Genomic DNA, 21,463 nt, shown 5'->3' with positions numbered 1-21,463 from the left:
TGACACAGGTCCAAGCCTGTTCCCTTCAATGGATTTGCACAGATGTAACTGATTGGAACCTAATAAATAATTCTATTGTTGATGCACATGCAGGAAAATAATTCAGCTCTCTCAAAGCTGTGCAGGGCAAACAGGAGCAAAATGGAGCAAAAAGGTACTATTGTCCAAAAGTTATTAGATATTGCTCTCAATACACACACAGGGAGCTGATCTGTTTGGTAAGAAGGTGCCAGTTTTACACAGCCACTTTTCAAAGTCTTTAAAAAAGGGCACAATGGAAGTATTATAGCCTTTCCAGGCCAGCTGTTATTCCACTTCAGCTCCAATATACAGGGACATACTTAACTGCTGCACCACTTCCTTATCTAACAACGTCTTTTTGAGGCGCATCCCACCTGGCAACTCCTACCTCATCCTTATCTCTTCTCACTCTGATGCTAGCCCTTAAGACAAACAACCACTGATTAAGAATGTCTTCAAGTGATTTTTTTGACAACTCTCGAAAATATCTGGCATGTCCAGCCACACAGTCAGCGAGGGTGAGAAGCAATACTGCTAATTCTGTAAAGATTATCAAAAAGGCACAAGCATCATGTGAAGGCTATCAGGAGAAAGCAGTCTGTGGGCAGGAGCTGGCTTTATCCGTAAAGACGTCAATGCCTAAACTCTTATGTTTCTCAAGGTTTATTCTACTCCCAGAAACAATACTCATTTTATACTGAAGGAATGAATATTATTTTCCCCCTCCTACAATAATGTTGGAGTCATTATCTTGAGTTTACCAGCATAAGCAAATGCTTTCTGATATACAGTTTTTTTCAAGTTTGAGCTAAAATTAAGTTTTAAACCAATGTCAAATAGACTATATTTTTCTTGGCAAGAAAGGTGCAATATAAATTAAGAAATTAATTAAAAAGCAAGATGTGAAAAAGAACACTATTAAGATTGCAAGGTAAAGCACTCAGAAGGAGAACAGGGCAACATTTGTTGGACAAATAGTTTATTTGCCAAAAAATGCAGTTTCAGGTCAACTGAAACTATTGGTGAATTTGTGTTTAGTTTGTCAAATAGTTTCTACCGAACTGAAAAAGTCAAAACAGCTTGTTTTGGCCCAATTAATTTCATTCCGATTTTCAGCATTTTGACAGAAGCATAGTAAAGGATTCACAAAATGGCCAGAGGCAGTTGCTTTGGCACCTCCCTTGTACGCATTAGCTCAGTGGTTAGGGGACCAATGTGGGAGACCCAGATTCAATTCCCCCCTCTGTCTGATGTGGAGAAAGGATCTGAATTTGCATGTCTGCTATTGCAGGAGAGTGCCCTAACCACTGGACTGTGGGATATTCTGGCATGTGGCTTTCTCCTCTTGAAGCTGTTCTACTATTTATGAATAATTAAATAGTCACTGGAACAGGGATTTGAACTTGGGTCTCCCATATCCTAACTAAGTGCCCTAACTACCAGACTATGCTGACAGAATGGTCCCTAACGTTTTTTTTATCCTGTGCAGGTTAGAAGATCCCTGACCCTGTTCTAACCTATGCTGAAAGCTAAACTTGCCCCCAGAATCAAGGTGACCCAATTTCTGGAACTTCCTTAGTGCCCCAAGAATTATTGAAAAAGAAATCAACATTAGTGGTTCAGAGAGATCCTTGGCCATCTCTTTCAAAACTCTTGGATACAAGTTATCTGCACCCGCTAATTTAAAATGTCTAGTTTTAGTAGCTGCTGTTTAACACCCTCCTTAGTTTTTGTTAGAATGGAAAGTATTTCATCTTCATCATATAATGTGACTTCATCATCTGGCATTTCCACAGGTTTAGAACAGGAACATTTATTGAAACCTCCTTCATTTTCTGCATTACTATTGACAATTCTACCATTTCCATCAAATAATGGTCCAATATTACTATTAGGATTCCTTTTGTTCTCATCATACTTTAAAAAAGTCACTGTAAGGTCTGTAGTTCACTTTAAACGACAAAAACTATTTTAAAAGGCAAAACAATTTGAGAAAATAACAAGGAGGCAGGAGGGCTGGCCAGTGGGTGGGACACTGTACGTTCGGAGCTTCTCAGTTGTGCATTTATTTACATCCAACTCCTCCTGAAGTCACTGGAAACACCCCCACTGATTTCAGTGGAAGTGGATTGGGCCCAATTTGTTCATCCTTAAGCGTGCACCTCTCAAAAAAATCTACTGCATGTGTTCAGTATGCAACATTAAAGTATTCCTAATTTTGTTAAATTATAAAAAGCAATTTCCCCCCAAATCAAATAAAGACACCAGTCCTGATAGTTGACATATTATAGTCCTTCTCCAACTTACAAGGTGAGAGAGACAAGGTGGGTGAGGTAGTATTTTTTATTGGACCAACTTCTGTTGGTGAAAGAAACAAGCTTTCGAGCTATGGACCAGAAGAAGAGCTCTGTGTAGCTCGAAAGCTCATCTCTCTCTGCAACAGAAATTGATCCAATAAAAGTTATTACCTCACCAGTAGTTGATCCAATAAAAATACTACCTCTCATATACTGTCTCTCTCATATACTGGGACCAACATGGCTACAACAACACTACAAACAACTTACAGAGTTGTCAGCAGTTTGTTACATTGCTGAGTAAAAAGGCGTAATTCAAAAATAACTGACATTTTGCTCAAACTTTCACACATAAAAAAATTCACCCTTGGACAGAGAGCAAGCATTCAAAATTTCTGACTAAGTCCCTGATCCTCCAAACTCATGCACACTTGTAACTTAATGCATAGGGATATTTATACTCAATGGGATTGTTCATGTGCATAAAATTACCAACATGTAGGAGTGTTTGCCTGACTGGGGCCCAAAAGGTTAGTGTTTTAGAAAATTATGAGCATGTAAAATAAGGGGTTATAATGAAATGTAGTTTTCAACCTCACTGCACTTGCTATGAGCATGACGTGTGTGTGTGTGTGTGTGTGAGTGAGTGAGTGAGAGAAAACTACAAATATTTAAATTTACTATAATATAACATATGAGAATTAAATTTTTAATAGGAACATCGGTTAAATAATGCAAGAACTTCTTTTAAAAAAAGGAAGAAATATTATGGAAAAAGAAATTGGGAAAGAAAACTAAAAGCCCAGACAATGATAAAAAAAACATCCTGCAGATTCAGAGGAGCAAACACGAGAGGAGGAGAAACAAAATCAGTATGGATTTAAGTCATTAACAAGATCAAAGAAAACATTATTAGGGAGGCATAGCTTTACAAGTATCTGAGATAGAAGACCTTGGAGGAAATATGACTGGGATAAAATCGTTATAGCTCACACTAAAAATAACAAAGGGAGTAAGCTTATGGTTGGAATGCTAGAGACCACTTGATTAGAAGCAACATGATGACAGAAATCCAAAAGGTTTCTGAAAAACACCAACTAGTAATAATGGGAGGGGTTTTTTTCTTTTTATTATGCAGACACACTCTTGGTAGCGATATGACTAGAAATGGTATAGAACCATCTATATGTATATAGTGGCCTGCATTAGTGAGTGCAAATAACTTGCACACACAATTCTTGTACGTGTATGCAAGTGTATGCAAGTGATAGAATTTATACTTGCAAAAACATGTGTCCATGAAAATGCAAACTGACCGCAAACGACTTTTGTTCATGCACAATCTATCAGTTACATACAAAAGCAATAATGCACAGCAACCGAGGGCCAGATCTTTGGAGCTATGATGTTTTGCAGCAGCTGAGGATCTGGATCTGAGTGTGTAAATGGCCTGTGTATACAGAGAAACCTGGTAGCGACCTCTCTGAAAATTTAGCCAAAGGTATCAAGGAGAATTAGAAAGGAAGTTAGGGCCAATTTTTCAAACAGGGTGCCTAAACTGAGACACATAAAAACCATATTTAAATATCTAAATAAATCAGCTGATTCAAAGCTCTTGATACCCTGCAGCTCTCAATGGTTCAGAGTCAACAGAAATTAGGCTGTTTATTTAGGTGCATAAGTCTAGATCAGGGTGGCCAACCTGTGGCTCCGGAGCCACGTGCGGCTCTTCAGAAGTTAATGTGCGACTCCTTGTATAGGCACCGACTCGGGCTGGAGCTACAGACACCAACTTTCCAACGGCCCAGGGGGTGCTCACTGCTCAACCCCTGGCTCTGCCACAGGCCCTGCCCCCACTCCACCCCTTCCCCACCCCCCGAGGCCTGCCGTGCCCTCACTCCTCCCGCCCCCTCACTCCCGAGCCTCCTGCATGCCACGAAACAGCTGATGGGGAGGAAGGGGGAGGCGCTGATTGGTGCGGCTGCCAGTGGGTGGGAGGTGCTGGGAGAAGGGAGCTGATGGGGGGGCTGCTGACGTATTACTGTGGCTCTTTGGCAATGTACACTGGTAAACTCTGGCTCCTTCTCAGGCTCAGGATGGCCACCCCTGGTCTAGATTTATGGGTGCCTATAGCAAGGCACCCAAGTTTGAAAATGTTGTCCTTAATTTTATGCAGCACAGAAGGTATGATTAAATGCAAAAACCCACCTTCCTTTACAAGCTGGGCACCTAAGTAGATATGAGCCTTCAAAAATCTCCTCCTGGATGTATGGTGGAATACCATGTGTGTAGGAATTCCATGAACTGATTGATCTAGTCAAATTTGTAATTTTGACTAATAGGAGAGCAAACACAAGTGAAAACAAGGACAATACACTTCAGAGAGGAAGGACTGTATGGTACTAGGGTCTTTAAGGGTTGAGTTTCCCAGGCAGAGTCTGGGTGGGGTGCTCTTATCACTATTAACAAACAGCTGGAGTCAGACAGCAAATAAAGTAGAGCAAGCATTGTGTGATCATAGACTGAACACCACAGTTAAAACAAGTTTAGGGAAGGGGTGAATGTGAATAAGCATCAGAAAGAAAAAATCTAGAAAGAAAATGTTCAAAGCTAAGCTAGTGGTCACATAGACCATCTAGCAATAAATACACTAAATATGAAATAAGGGCCAATATGATAAATAAGTAGGCTTGGAAGAACTAGGTTTTGATCAGTAAATGTTGGTAAACATTGATTTCACAGTACACTCAAACCGATGCAGAAATATTTCCATTGATAATTCTAGAAATTTGCAGATACGCAAAGCAGGAAAAATGCTGATTGCGACCTTCTTAGAATTTCAAACTTTGTATATTTTTACATGTGATGTTGACCCCCCACAATTATATGCAGCTGTGAAAATTTAAAATCGATAAAAATTGAAAAAAATGCTTAAAAATAAACATCAGTATTATCTGTCAAAATTATAAAACAAATAAAAATCAAATTCTGCCAAGCCTTTAAATAAGTAGGGTCCTACCCAATTCACGGTCCATTCTGGTCAATTTCATGGTCGTAGGATTTTAAAAATCATAAATTTCATGATTTCAGCTATTTAAAGCTGAAATTTTATGGTGTTATAATTGTAGGGGTCCTGATCCAAAAAAAAGTTGAGGGGTTTGTCGCAAGGTTATTGTAGGTGGCTTGGCGGTGCTGCTACCCTTACTTCTGCCCTGCTGCTGGCGGGGCGCTGCCTTCAGAGCTGGGCACCTGGGCAACAGCCGCTGTTCTCCAGCCACCCAACTCTGAAGGCAGCGTAGAAGTAAGGGTGGCAATACCACGACCCCTGTAAAATAACCCTGTGACCCTCCCTGCAACTCCTTTTTGGATCAGGACCCCCAATTTGACAAATGCTGGTCTCCCCCGTGATATCTGTATAGTATAGGGTAAAAGTACACAAAAGACCAGATTTTTACAGGGGGAGACCAGATTTCACAGTCTGTGAATTTGGTAGGGCCCTATAAATAAGGAAGGACTGTCAAAAAGTAAACAGAAAGAACCAGGATTTGTGAAGTATAAAATATGGGGCAAAGAAACAAATGGGACAGTGCCAGGATTTAATTAAGAAAGTGTGCAATAATCTTGTAGTCTCCACTTTTAATCTTGTTTTTTCTAAAAAAACCAACAAACATTAGCAAAACACCACACATTCAGATAAATAATAGGAAAAATTTCAAGGGCACGGGAAGGAACAAGAGGTTAGCCACAGAGAGATTAATAATACAGTGTCCTGGTAAAAAATTATAATGGACCAAAATTCTTTGTCTCAGTGTTTATAACATATGCCAAGAACAGGTAACCCCCCAAATTCGGATGCAAATCTACTACCAATATCAGATTATGGGGGCAATTTTCAGAGGCACAAAGCACAGACAGGCAACCAACTCCCACTGGCTTTCAACGGGAGCCAGACACCTAGGGCAGATCCTTTGCTGGTGTAAATTGTCACCATTGAAGTCAATGGAGCATGATGACAGCTTACCCCAGCTGAGGATCTCTCTCATCTGTGCCTTTGAAAATCTCACTATATGTCAGAAAGGCTGATCCAAAAGGTGCTGCAGACTCAGAGAAGCCCAAGTAAAAGAGGATCCACCATAATGTTCTGAAAAAAACAAGGAAATAATTTATCAGCATTTCCCCCCTGTATTAATCAAAGAAAGCCCTAGTAAAAGGAAACCTCTGAAGTACAGCAGGACCCAGGGAAAAGAGCCTCAGCACCAGCATGTGCCTTGGGTACTCCAAACACACTTATCCAGCCCCTGGCCAACGACAGCAAGATTTAGAGGCGTAGCAGCAGATGCAGCTCGCTGTTCCCACCAGTGAGAAGTATGGCCCTGGTGCATTCACACTGTGTACAAACCCACTGGCTCCTCCTCCATTTCCATATGGCAATGCAGACAGCTCTCCCCAGCATATGCATCAGGGTGACGAATCCCCTTAACAAGCTCTTCTCTGGAGTTGGCGGGAAAACAGTTTTTAGCGACCTTCCTCCCCACTATCTCCCCCACATTGTTTAACTAGTTTTTCAAAAAGTTTTGAAATTTCATCAGAAATGTTCAAGCAAGTTGAAAACTGGAAAAGAAAGTCATGAACATTTTACCCAAGATTTCCACTTGGACAATTTCAGTCTTGCTATAGTTCTGCTGCATTAGTATTTCCACAATGTTGTCTGGGCCTTAAGCAAGCATATGTGATACTTCAGGATTTAGGGGAGGGAGGGAGGGAGGGAGGGAGATATATATATGTAAATCTGTATGGAGGCCCGGGTAGGGAAGGATGTGCCTCCCCAAACAGCCTGGCCCCCACCGCCTATCCGCCCCCTCCCACTTCCCACCCCCTGACTGCCCCCCTCAGAACTCTCGACCCATCCAACCCCTCCCCACTCCTTGTCCCCTGACCGCCCCCTTCCAGGGACCCTGACCGCCCCCTGACAGGCCCCCCTGGGACTCCCACTCCCTGACAGCCCCTCCCCCTATCCAAACCCCCGCTCCCTGACAGGCCCCCCAGGACTCCCACGCTTATCCAACCCCTGTTCCCTGTCCCCTGACTGCCCTCCGGAACCCTCTGCCCCTTATCCAACCCCCTGGCCCCGGCCCCCTTACCGTGCCGCTCAGAGCAGCATGTCTGGCAGTTGCGCCGCCCGGCCAGAGCCGGACACACTGCTGCACTGCCCTGCAGGAACACGCCGCCCAGCCGCCCAGAGCACTGTCCACGCAGCGGTGTGACTGCGGGGGAGGGGGAACAGAGGGGAAAGGGAACAGCAGGGGTGGGGCCAGGGGTGAGCCTCCCTGGCTGGGAGCTCAGGGGCCGGGCAGGATGGGGCCCACGGGCAGGATGTGGTCCGCCGGCCGTAGTTTGCCCACCTCTGTCCTAAACACCTCTTACGATCATGGGCACCAGGTTTGTATAATTTTTGGTGGTGCCCAGAATGGGTCCAAGCAGAGCCGTCCCGACCATAGGACAGACCAGGGCAACTGCCCTGGGCCCGCACTTTGTGGGGGCCTGTGCTTCAGGAGGACGCAGGGTCCAGGCCGGCCTGGGAGGGTTAGTGAGGTGCCTGGAGCCGGCGGCAGCGACCGACCCAGCCCCATTCCGCCCCGCTCTGCCCCATCCCACTGGCTCCCAATGTCACTCGGGGACAAAAGCCAGAAAGAGGCAGGGCTGGGGTTTGGCGGAAGGGGTGGAATGGGGGCAAAGCAGGGTCAGGAAGAGGTGGAGCGGGGACTTGGGGGAAGGGGTGGAGTGGGGCAGAGGCGGAGCAGGGACAGAAAGAGGCGGAGCAGGGCAGGGCAGGCTGGGGCCGGGTCGCTCGTGGCTGCCAGCACCAGGCCCCCCAGGCCGCCCTGGACCCAGTGTGCCCCTGAAGCACAGGGCCCCCCAAAGCACGGGGCCCGGGGCGGTTGCCCCGGTCCATCCTATGGACAGGACGGCTCTGAAAATATAAGCCCAAACATTGGTGAAGCTGGGCCCACGTTCCTCAATATTGGTGGAGCACAGGCTATATATAACTCGCGGCCTATGCTTACGATGCTTCACTTACCTCCTTGTCCTTAGGCAGGTCATTCTATTGCCTAACTGCACTTCCAGGTAGGAAAAAAAGTGTCTACTGTCTAATTTAATTTTTTCCTTTTTTTAGTTTCAAGCCATTGCTCCTTGTTATGCGGTCTCAAGTCCTGTAAATAATCACTCCTCCTCCTTCATATTATTACTGCTCAGATATTTATAGACTGTAATATCCACCCTTAGTCTCCTTTTCGACAAGCCGTATATCATTTCTGCCACCCTTCTCTTGATTCTCTCAGATTTATCTATGCCCTTTTTATAAGGAGATGCTCAGGAGTCTCTGCGGCATTCCTCAATATGGCTATACCAAAGCAACAAAGAGAGAACCAGTAATACCTCACTTGCTCGACAAGAGGTATCCCCTGTATAGAGAACTCACAGCAAGCAGAAGACTTGTCATTGTTGCAATGGCTGTGTACTCTGAGGTCACATCCATCCCACTGTCCAATACCGCCTACAAATCCAGTACTGAATCATAGACATCAGAAATAGAAAAGAGCTATTATTGGCAGGTTCTTTAGCCCACATGCCTGACAGTGCAGGATTGTCCATTTCCATATTTTTCCATGGGTCTTTGTCCAGCCCAGTTTGAAAATCACCCAAGCAATGGGGCTTTTTCCAGTTCCCTTGGGAGACTATCTCACAATCTAATAGCTCATCAGTAATAACCATTGCCTAAATTTTCCTTTGTTTTAGAGCTAATTGTGACTGGACTGGGTACCCCATACAGGGGCATAAGAACCTACTCCTCCATACCCCGATACACCCTCTTGTTTAAGCATGAACATAGTGAAAGACTAACAGAAAAGAAGGAAAGGAGGAAATTAAAGGGTAAAGGGGAGATTTTATCCGCATCTGTATCCACAATCCACAAAAATGGTCTGCAGATATCCACAAACACGGATGCTATAAAGAAGATATCCGCGGATCTTCAAGGCTCTACTTGTAAACACTTAAATGCTTCTTTGCCAGTGGACCAGTAACCACATAACTACCTAACAATATGTAGATAAACCATGCCAGTCCGCCAACAGTCTCTTAAAGGGAGGTCCTACCTAGTGAAATATGAAGAAACACCTTTGTTTCCATCATTCATGATAAATGTATCAAAAGGAAAAATAACAATGAACTAAACCTTCAATTTTTTTAGTCCAGTGACATTAACAAAGTGTCGGTTCTGTATTTCATCTGGACCTTTTCTCCTATATACTGGCAAGATTACAGATTTTGTTAAACCTATGTGTTATCTGAAATGAAATTGGAGTACTTTCAAATATTTATACCCAAGTGGCACCCAGATGCCCCTAATCAGGACTGGGGACCACTGAGCTAGGTGCGCTCGACCCTGGAAATGGATTACTAAGTGCTAATAATGGTACATTTAACTTGATCAGAACCAGTGTCATTATGGAGGCAAAGAAATGATGCCCTGATTAAGGTTGTACAAGACCTAACAGAGAGAAGCAGCCCACAATGTGTAAAGCTGCCTGGTGATAAGTAGGTCGAGCTTTAGTATGCTAAGTCTTGGCGGAGTCTCAGTTGCATCACATGGGGGAGACCCAGAAAGTTGAAGTATCCTACAGCATCTTCTGGTCTCCTCAATGTGTATGTCACGCCCATACCTCCCAACTTGCCAAGGCATAACGTGTGACAAAACCGCAAAATGAGGGCACAAATTATTACATTTCTTCCATGAAAATGACGTGAGATTCCTTCCTTTCATGTGAGCAGCTCTCTCTGCAACCTTCATTTCATGGCTCTGCATTTCTGATGTAAACCAAAGAAGTACAGGGATATCACATTTGTGGGGAACGTAGATGACTCTGGGACTAAAAGAAAGGCCATTTGAAAGGTACAATCACATCAGCTCAGTCTCCCCTAAGACTCATCTCCGAATTTTGCCCACTACATTTAATTAACAAAACAAAACACGAGGAACTCACTGTTGCTCTAAAAATGCTCCTGAATCCTGGCTTTTTACTGAGCATTACAATATCTGTGCACTACAGTTAAACCAGATGATACTTTTTCAGGAAAATTGCTCAGTAACAATGAGATCTGCTTACAGAAGTTCTGTATCTGTCCTGCCAAACTGTTTCATTTGCTCCCATGCTATTCCTGCCGACTATCCTGCAAACTCCCATGTTTCTTTTCTTTCGGATTCTGGAAGATAATAAGCACCTTTCAAACTAAACACTATCGCCAAGACTGAAACGGTACATGGGCAAGCTGCTGTGCTAGTGCCAATACGTCTCATTCTGCCTCTTTTCCAAAAACGGCGCGTCGCAAGAGGTCTGAAAAATTGTCTCTGGTTTCTCAAGGTGTCATAATATTTCTGACCTGCCAATAAAATGGATACAATGAGGAAAGTCCCTCTCTCCCTGGCACCCTATCTGATTTGTGTGACTCTTTCACACACAAACTATGTGCAGTCTGATGAAGTTCAAAAGGAAAACTACTAAGCCTTTAAAGCCAACAGCTTGCATAAGGAATAGAATTAACAACTGTCACTATGACCTCCTGTGTACTATGTACTAATGTTCAACAGAGAGAGATTTGTCCTCACAGGAGTCCTCCTGGGTGTCCACATGGTTCTCCTGCGTGGCAGTGAAAGCAGTCTGCCTCCAGCTCAGGGCATGGTTTGACTCAGTGAGCACTGACTACTACTGTAAATGGTTCTTTTCCAAACTGCTGCATCTACATACAAAAAAGGCCCTGTGAAAGGTCAGGCAGCGTGATCCAGTGGAGAGGACTGCACTCAGCAAACCTGGCTTCTAACCCTATCTCTGACACTGACCTACTGTATGATCTTTCCTTGGGCAAGTCACTTCCCCACGCTGTGTTTCTGTTGCCCCTTCCATCCTTTGTCTGTCTCATCTATATAGGGTGGCCAGGGACTATGTGTTTGTACAGAACCTAGCACAGTGGGGCACTAACAGGGCTTTTGTCCTTGGGAAGGGCTGTATGCAGTGGTGTGTTGGGCCATCTCCTCTATCTCCGCTCCCTTCTTTGACCAACCTCTCTCTCCTCCCCACACATTCCTTGGGGAAGGGTCATCCTGCAATCTCTCTCCCTAATGCCAAGGAGATGAAGGGGAGCAGTTCAGAATTCAGAGCTCAGGCTGCCTGCAGACTCAGGCATGCACCGCTCCATCAATTATATTCCATTCATATTTGGAAGGTTATCTTTTCAACTGTCAGAGCTAAGGACTTCATTTTTATTTTCAGTGAAAGTTTAGACTCTGGGGCACAACAACACCAATTCCAAAATAGGGCCCACTCACCAGGCTGCTATGAACCAGCCCTATTCAACCCCTGCAGTTCCTTTTCATGAGAGTGAGGCAGGGCCTGCTATCTTTCTTAGGGTGTGTCTACACCACAGCTGGAACGGAGCTTCCCAGTGTGGGTGGACAGACATGTGCTAGCTCTCTGCAAGCTAGTGCACTAAAAATAGCACTGTGGCCGCCCAAGTACATACCAGATTCACCATAAGCCATCATTATGTTTCATTCACATGGCACGTTTGAAGGCTTTGGGTCTTTCATGATATGGTTGGTCACCGAAATCGGATTCCTAGACTCTTTATTTTTAAAAGTGGAGTTTTTCCTTACTGCCGCCCCCTTTGTTTTGCTTTTCCACACCCCCAATGTCCCCTCATTCCATTAACGCGCAATTCACTCATTTCGTCTCCAAATCAGGTGACTTATTAAACTCTCGCTTGAGAGTAACATTAAAAACTGGTTAAACACAAGTGCAGGATACCTGAAAACACCCTGGATTGCAAAGGGGAAGATTCTCTGCAGCTCTCATACTAGGGCTGGCATCATCTTAACCATATAAAGATCCCCTGCAAAGGAAGTTTAATCTATATATGTTAATATAGACACATATACCTGTGTACTTGTATCTAGGGAGGAAAACGTTCACACACATAAAATAACTAAAGACCAAGTTAGGTGCATAAATCTCAATTTGGGCAGCTAAGAAACTTAATTTCCAAAGATGCTGAACAGTGACTTCTGTAGAAGTAGCCAGGTGAACGGTGCTGAAAATCAGGCCGCTCGGGCCTCACTCCTGCAAATAATTATGTGCATCCTTAACTTGAAGGACATGAGTAGTCACATCAAAGTCAATAGTGAAAACAGTACTTCACTGCAGTCAATGGCAGAACTCCCAATTACTTCAACTGGGCCAGGAGTTCACTAATGTGACCATGCATGTGCTTGAAGTTATGCATATGTGTCAGTGTTTAGAGGATCAGGGTCTTATTTAGGTGCTTTGAGTGGTTTGAGCATTGGCCTGCTAAACCCAGGGTTGTGAGTTCAGTCCTTGAGGGGGCCATTTGGGATCTGGGGCAAAAATTGGGGATTGGTCCTGCTTTGAGCAGGGGGTTGGACTAGATGACCTCCTGAGGTCCCTTCCAACCCTGATATTCTATGACTCTATATTTGGGGGGAGTGATAGCTCAGTGGTTTGAGCATTGGCCTGCTAAATCCAGCGTTGTGAGTTCAATCCTTGAGGGGGCCGTTTGGGATCTGGGGCAAAATTAGGGATCGGTCCTGCTTTGAGCAGGGGATTGGACTAGATGACCTCCTGAGGTCCCTTCCAACCCTGGTATTCTATGATTCTATGACATAGGCTCCTATTTTTGAAAATCTCAGCCAAACTTTTCATCCCCAGATGCTGTACATGATTTCTGAATTCATTTCTGGCAAAGGAATGCTGACCCCTATTTTGTCTTTTGTTGGAAATGCATCTACTTTTCAAAGGTCTAAGCACAATATTATCAATGCTGCTGCCTACATGGTGCTATTTATTAAAATGCTAAAGAAGAACATGGAGCTATTATGTTGAAGAACGTAATTATCTGTCACACTGACAAAGACACTCCGCTTAAAAAAAGAGTGGCCTGAAAGATGTTTATAATTAATTAGTCCTTTACTGACATCTTTAAAACATTTCTAAAGATTTTTAAATTGGCAATATTTACACTTTACATTTTTCAGTCCAGCATAAAGTTTTCCGAGGATCTTTTTATGGATCTGTGTATTTTTATAATATTACCACGGGTGCTGAATGCACATTTTTATTGCAGTAAAAACTGAGTAGGTTAAATACTCCATTGTATATCCATTGAGGCTGAAGTTCCTGAGTGTTTCACTGATTGCAACGTGATCTCATTTTCTGGATTTATCTGAGTAAGTTTTCCCCCTCTTTTGTCTGAATTAACCTCAATCTCTGGAAGTGATTTCACAAGCTGTTTTAATCCTTAACCAGCCTTCCCCACCACAAACAAAACCCAGTGTTCCAAATATATTTCTTTTTATGAAAAGATCATCTTTGGTTGACCGTGAGTCCGAACAGGATTGTCTGAATGAAAACAAAATCTGACTTGTTAATTCCAACAAGCAATTTTTCTAAACACAACCCAAAACAATACCCTCTTAACACACGCAAATCATGGAATTGCTATTCTGTGTGTACAGGGATTGGACCCAGAGGGGTTGCCTGGTCAACGTGGGATATAGCAATTCCATTTGGCAGGTGCAGGAATTAAGCTCTAAATGTACTGGAGCGGGCAATGGTGCCGGCTAGCTGACACACAGAAGCACCCTGGCCAGAGGTGATTTTTAGTTAATTAGTAGGACAATGTCCATTTCGCAAACATATTTTTAACACATTGCTTTACCTGTATTACTAACATCCCCTTGGTTACTAAACCTAAACGAAAATCCAGTTTCCTTCTCACCGTGCTCGTTTGCTTTTTCATCTCTCTCAGTTGGGACAATGGAAGTCGGTGAAGCTGGTTTCACTTTTGGTTATGACCCATTGTTATTTCTAATTATGTGAGGTTTTGTAAAGACAAAGCATCAGATCATCAGCTGGTGTAAATCAGCATTGCCCCACTGACACCAAGGGAACTATGATGATTTACATCAGCTGTGGATGTGGCCCAAGGGGCTTCATTTTCAGCCACAATGGCGTTGAGAGAACTCTTTTAAATCCCGGATATGAATGGAAATGATTGCATTCAGTTTGCAGACTTGTTTCATGCCTACACATATATATAGTAGAAGAGCTGGCTGATGGTTTCTGAAATTTTCCATTTTGATTTCCACATGTTTTTGAAAAAAGAAAAAATATGAAAAATTGCTTGCTGCATCCCCTTCCCCCCCACACACACCTTTTCTGTCAGATTTTTTTCCGCAGCAGTGTTGCTCTGTGGGAAAGAAAAGAGAAGGAAACACACAGCAGACCTGTCACTGCAGCTATAACAAGCATGGAAAACAAAAACTAGCATCTCTCTGAAACAAGCTCTCTTCATTAGAGTGACCAGAACCCCCCCTTTTCTCCCCCCCACTCCCTTACCTGATGGGGTGGTGGATGCTGTAGTTGCTGTGTTTGTTGAATGTGTCGGGCTGCTGTTTTCCAACAATAAACAGGAGCTGCCACCATTGTTTTCCTTCTTAACGAAGAGCTCCGGGGCACTTGGCAGAGGGATGGGATGGCTGATCCCCAGCTCTTCTTCTTGGGCCTGCTGCCTTCTCAATGCAACCTGGAAACAAGAACAACTATTCTGTGTCTAGTCTCTCGTTAGACAATGATCACAATGAACACAAGGGAAATTATCCACTGGTCCCAAACTAAGGGGCATACCACACATTCCAACAACTCATGGCTATTAATATCAGGACATGAAAGGGGGAAATAACATTCTGAGGGGTATAAAGCAAAAAGATGCTATGAAACAACGTGGGTCAAAATTTACCTTTATTTATAGCCATGCAAACTTCAGTTAGGTTACATCGGTAAGATGAAAGACTCTTGTAAAATGCTACCGCCATAAAAAAATATGCCTTCTGTTTTCAGCAGGGGCACAGGAATTAAATACTTAGTACTGGCTAAAATCACACCATTCTTGTCAAAGATTCTAGCCAGGGTCAGCATGATACAGTCATGCTCAGGCAAAGCAGGAAGAAGATTTTTCAAAGATATCTGGCTGTTATTTTATTTCTACTTGCTGTGGATCTGGGCAAAGGGACAGATAATCTCCTGTGTTTGTACATAGCCTCAGCGGGGCAGGAAATTCTGAAAGCTCCCACTTGCAAAGTAGCTGTCGCAGCTTTTCATCGGGGTGGGGCTCTGGCCCCACAAGAAATGGCAAGTCTGAAGATCTCAGGAGATCCATGAAGGCCAGTGCCGAGAGAAGTAGTGATCTTGGGTTGCCCTGCAGGCTGCTGCCCCAGAATCCCCCTCAGGCAAGTTTTCATAGCACACAGGAGGAAAGCAGGGCAAGAGCAGTCACCGAATCCATAAGAATATGGCTGCCATGAGGACCATGGAACAAGACACACATGCCTCCCACATAAATGAACCCCAGATCCATGGGTTCTGTGGCCTGAACTTCCCCTTCATTCTACAGCAATCCTACCAATACATACAACCAGAGGAAACTCTGAGCTAGCAAACGATACCCTTGTTTTGCTCATGTAGACAACCAGTTGCTGACAACAAATGTCACAACCGGCACCAAAAATAGCTTTTACAAGTGTAAGTACAAACAAACCATGTTCTGCACCACTTCAGAAAGAGAGGTCATCCACACATCCCACTACAGCAGTGTCTCTCGACGTTTCCAGACTACTGTACCCCTTTCGGGAGTCTGATTTGTCTTGCCTACCTCAAGGTTCACCTCACTTAAAAACTACTTGCTTACAAAATCAGACATAAAAATACAAAAGTGTCACAGCACACTATTCCTGAAAAATGGCTGATTGTCTCATTTTTACCACAGAATTATAAAATAAATCCATGGGAATATAAATATTGTACTTACATTTCAGTGTATAGTATCTAGAGCAATATAAACAAGTCATTGTCTGTATGAAATTTTAGTTTGTACTGACTTTGCTACAGCTTTTTATGTAGCCTGTTGTAAAAGTAGGTAAATATCTAGACGAGGTGATGTACACGCTGGCAGACAACCAGGGGTATGTCTATTCCTGGGGGAAAACCACTGTGCTGCAGTTCTCAGCACCATTTCTCCTTGTCTGCAGTGGTAGCTAAACAGCAGTTAGCTGCACCCACGGCTAACACCCCTTGTCACTAACGAGTCATTTGGCTAGCACAGACATGGCATCAGAGTTTATAATCCCCTATGCTGTGATTTCCCATACAGGTGGCAGTTTGGTCCATGTTTGCATTTGAATTGTGGAAATCAGCCTCCAACTTACAAGAGGTGACCATGTATTTTTTGGGGCACAGTTTTTGAGATGTCACAGTATAATTTACCTAGACCCTCCCTTTCCCTCAATACTACGTATATTGAACAGTGTTATTTTTCTTTACTTTTGTAATGATGCTGTACCCCAAAAAAGCAGCATTTTTAATAATTGTTCTTGTAACAAAAACATCTTCCAACACAAACTCTTGGAATTTCATTTGCAAAATCTAGCAGCAACCTATCAGCTGAATGGTGCTAGAAGATTCCACCTGCTGGAAATGGGTCATTCCAAAATATATTGGGAGTGGTAAGTGAAGATTTTAAGGATCTTAACTCCTATACATAAAAAAATTCAACTGAAATGATGTTTGGGAACATTCAGCACTTCCAGGAAGCTCTGGGTTAGGTAAGGACAGCAGTCCCAAATAAGGCACAATGAGGTCTAGGGTCGAGATCAACACAGGTGGTAGGAAGAAACTCAGGAGGTTAAATACCTTTGGGGATCTAGGCCTATGTGCAGAGAGGAGTTAATCATATTATAGAAGCTACCTAGCAGCATGAGAACAATCTGTACAGAATCTGATACTTTTACTGATACTTTTACAGTTTCAAATGGTTCTTTTTCACAGGGTGTCACAACAGGATCTCTGTGTATTATGTCCAGTGAGGTAAAAAAGCACCTATAATTTTTCCAAAATAATCACTGTAGTATTCTAAGAAAGACCTTCTAAAACCAACAATATTTGGGGGAAATGGGAGTACATGACCTGGTCCAAGAACAGGGACTGGGATGGGACTTGACCCCAACACTGCAAGGTTTTAAAAAATATGTCAACCAGCCACACACTTCAGTCACAGAGCAAGGGAATTATAGTTAATTTGGATTCTGGAAGTTCTGAGAGACAACCACTTGCAGAATTCAGAGTAACAGCCATGTTAGTCTGTATTCGCAAAAAGAAAAGGAGTACTTGTGGCACCTTAGAGACTAACCAATTTATTTGAGCATGAGCTTTCGTGAGCTACAGCTCACTTCATCGGATGCATAGATTTCAGTCCTGCAACATTTACTCACATAAGTAAGCCTAATGACTGCAAATAATTTATTCTAGTAAAATTGCACAAGTACGGAATGCAAAACAGGATGTTGCATCTCAAAGCCACACAATCTTTCTCATCCAAGAAGCCCTTATACACACAGAGTTACTCACATAAGCATGGGTTTGCAGAATTGGATTCATATGGATTCAATCCTGCAAACATTTACATGTATAACTCAGATTTCAATGGGACTACTTATGTGGGTAAAGTTACTCCCATGCAGGACTGGACCAAGCTTGAACTATTAGCTACTATTAGTTTCAGTGGTGCTGGAACAATTTTTATAGTTGGGGTGCTGAGAGCTATTGAACCAAACTGTAAATCCTGTATATAATCGAAACCCCTTCAAGCCAGGGGGGGCAGAGTACCAGCACCAATTATTAGTTTCCAGTTTTAAGTTTAAAACTAGCGCAACTCAAGAGCATAAGACATTGAATGGCCAATATTTTTTAAACAGATAATTCAAGGGAAACATGTTTTTAAAACACTACTAAAAATATTTTTTTACTCTTAGAAATGAACCACAGTACACCTAAAAACACAGAAAACATCAGAAAAAATAAGCATGTCAAACTGGAAAACTACAACTCAATTCTGCTCCCACCATTCATTGAGTTGATCAGATCCCCAATTATTTTTAAGATAATTAACTTAAATAGTTACCTACAAAAATATGAAAATTAGCTGATCTTACATGAAGAAGATTTTTCCAAAAAATATCCATGTAGGGTAAGTGAAGTTGTATTTGACAATAGAAAATGCATCACCAAAAATTTTCATTGGAAATCTTGCATCTTGAATGTCTTAATAGAATTTAAAGTTTATAAACATATTTTATTTTTACTCATTTTTGCAATGGAAATACATTCACAAATTATTCAAAATCTGCTATATGAGTTATCCGCTACTTACTAAAACCACTTCTGAATATTGCTGTAAGTAAAGCGTCAAAATGTCATACCAATTTATAAAGAAAAGCATTCACATTCATTTACTCAATACAGGATGCTCTTCAAGACCACATTATCTGGAGATAGCAGCAAAGTAAAGCATTTTTATTCAGATTAAAAAAAATCCAACCATTTTGTTCTTTCCTTTTGCATACTGTAATTCCAAAATTTAAAGAATTTTTTTTTCTTGAGGTAAGTGTTTTCCTATTAAGAGAATCATGTGTTACTCTTTGATTCATTACATTGGTTAGAGGATTAAACAAAATATGTATGATAGTATATGTAAAAAACCCAGTTAGATTTCATAAAAATACCATATTGGACCAGCTTCTGCAATCAACACAGGTTAAACTCCCAAATCTTGAATCTGTGTCTGTATCAGGAGCAAGTAAAATATATGGTCCTTTTAGGTCCCTTTAATGAGTTCAGATGCTTCCATCCACTTAGATCAATATTTTACAGTTTGAAAACAAGTAACTATTTGCTTACATAAGGTAAATTAAATATACATATCAAACTGTTGAGGAAATATGTGGTCATTTGTTAACAGGAAAAAAACAGTGTGTGACAAGAATCTGCTTTTTAAATGTTTCTGTTTCAGTTTCTTTGCCAATTCTAAAACACAAATGTTTCATGGCTCCAGCGTGACTTCATTGGGGTGTTTTAACTCAAACAGATCCGCATGCTCTTCAGAAGATTTTTCCTTTTTCTGTTGTAGATTTAGGTTACAAGTTTAGGTTGTTGATTACAAAAGGGAAAAACAAGCATGCGTTAAACTCTAGTTTTGTAAAACATAATTGAATTCATTTCCATTCATCTAGAAAACCGGGTATGTATCATTATCTTCACATCTGTGAAATGCAACTATTCAACTCCATTTACAAACTTAGCAATTCTCGGTCAAACTACAAAGGTAGACTTAAGCAAATATATGTGGGCACTTATTTAATGTCTTTGGAAGTTCATTTTCAAAACATACTCTGAGCAGTTTATAAATACCGAAACCGGTGAAACACACACGAGGACAGATCGCACATACGCTTTTATGGACACTATCCAAAACATCTGAAGGGAATGACATGTTGCCGATAATTTAGATGAATAAAAGGCTTAGCAGGCCTCTAGGTAGGTTTTAAAGGTTTTATGAAATTTATTTGTAAACAAGAATGTATTTTAGTAGTTATGGCAAATGGAAACCATATAATGGCAAATAATCAAAGGCGGGGAGGAGGTGCAGGGTGGATTGAATTCCGCAAGTCTCTGTTTTAACGGACAGTCTGGAGTAATAAGAGATGTGCCATCCGCAAAGCATCAGCCTAGTGGGTCTAGAGGGCAACATGGAGACACTGGAGGAGATTTGAGGGGAAAGAGGCTTTGGGGAGCAGGGTGTATATTCTTGCGAGAGCTTTTCTAGTGACTGCTGTCGAGCAGAACCTGCATCCGTGGGGCAACTGTTATTGTGCACGTGAGTGACAACCTGAAATAAGAGCTTTTAAACCCCTCTCTCTGCACTGCAGGGAGCTTCGTGTGCCTGTCAAGTATCTGCGTTTCAGACAGGTGCTAGGAAAGGCACATTCCACCACCCTTGGCCCCTTTTTTGATTCAATCGAGGAGGCCTGGTCCTCCTTTATCCCCAGCTCACCTGGGCTGCCATCACCCGCTGTCGCTCTGCGATCAGGCTGCATTTTTTACACTGACAGTCCCTCCACATGCAGAACCTCTTGTGCCCTTTCAGTGGCGAGGAGTAGCCGTGGTTCCTGCACCGGGCACACTTGGGGAGACGGGGAGACTTCTTTCCCGAGGCGGCGGTGGCGGCGGCTTGAGCCAAGACCCCGGCACCCCCTCCACCTCCGGCAGGAGTAGTAGCAGCCATCAGAACGGCGGCTTTCCCGAAGCTGCTCATCTTACCCCCCTGGGCATGATGGTCCGAAGAAGCCGAGGGCTTGTTGAATGAGTCATTGGGCATCGTCCCGGACCGGTTGGCTCGCCCGCACAGTTAGGGACGGGGGAAGGAGTTAATGTTTCAGGGGCTGGGGTGTGGCTGGGAGAAGAGAGGTTCGGCTAACACGTATTAGCCAATTCCTGCTGCATCAGAAGGAGTCGCTGCGATGCGGCCCAAACAAGACAGCTGCCCCCACCTTTTGCCCAGTTGGAAGCTGCGGTTGCCGCAGCAGCAGCGGGAGTAACACTGGCCACACCAGCTCCTGCCCCCTGTGTTGGCTGAGTTTTGGCGGGCGGGCTGCTGCAGGTTTGGAACATTCGCTACTTTTTTCAGAACGCTGGATACTTTTTGGAACGTTCCCCGGGAGGAGAGAGAAAGCGAAGCAAACCCCGGCCTCTCCCTGCCAGCTCCTCCCCCTTCCTCCCGCCCGGCCAGCTGCTGCTGCAGGGCCCAGGGCGCTGAGCAGACCAGGTCCATGCCGCCTTGGCTCCAGGGCTGGGAAGAAGTGAGACAATCTAAATAAGATATTACACAAAAATCCAAGAGAAGTTGATTTACAAATCTCGGGTAGCAGGTCCCTTGGGGATGGAGAGAGAGTTGCATTTTAAACTGCATTTCAGCTCTTTTTAAGAGTCCCACAATAAAAATACCATTGGGGTGCCATGTTTATTATGTCTCAGGGACTCCAGCTGGAACCTGCTCATTTGACAAGATTTTACACATACACCAGCTGCCTGACGCACTCATCCTAAAACGCATCCTAAACAAGTGCATCTCCCTGCTAAGGATCCACCTCACTGGCGATTTGATAAGTTAAGAGGTATGTCCAC

At 43.1% G+C, this 21,463-nt stretch overlaps 1 protein-coding gene across 4 annotated transcripts in view; it reads right to left on the bottom strand.

Annotated features, from left to right (window-relative positions):
- Positions 1 to 21,001, bottom strand: part of DMRT1 (doublesex and mab-3 related transcription factor 1) — an 87,557-nt gene extending 66,556 nt beyond the window's left edge. For 2 of the 4 annotated variants that reach the window (XM_084629558.1, XM_084629557.1), the window contains exons 1-2: positions 20,334 to 20,999; positions 14,789 to 14,975 (exon numbers count right to left, since the gene is read on the bottom strand). In XM_084629558.1, the coding sequence (XP_084485684.1) occupies positions 14,789 to 14,975; positions 20,334 to 20,657 (511 nt within the window). In that variant the 5' untranslated portion in view covers positions 20,658 to 20,999. Of the gene's footprint in view, positions 1 to 14,788; positions 14,976 to 20,333 lie in introns of all 4 variants that reach the window. The other 2 variants (XM_084629556.1, XM_084629555.1) reach the window with 2 other exon arrangements.
- Positions 21,002 to 21,463: the final 462 nt, after the last annotated feature.

The sequence above is a fragment of the Lepidochelys olivacea genome (assembly GCF_965140295.1).
Source record: "Lepidochelys olivacea isolate rLepOli2 genome assembly, chromosome: 5".
Lineage (NCBI taxonomy): Eukaryota > Metazoa > Chordata > Testudines > Cheloniidae > Lepidochelys > Lepidochelys olivacea.
The sequence above is the reverse complement of the archived record's forward strand: the minus strand, read 5'-3'. Positions and strand labels throughout refer to the sequence as shown.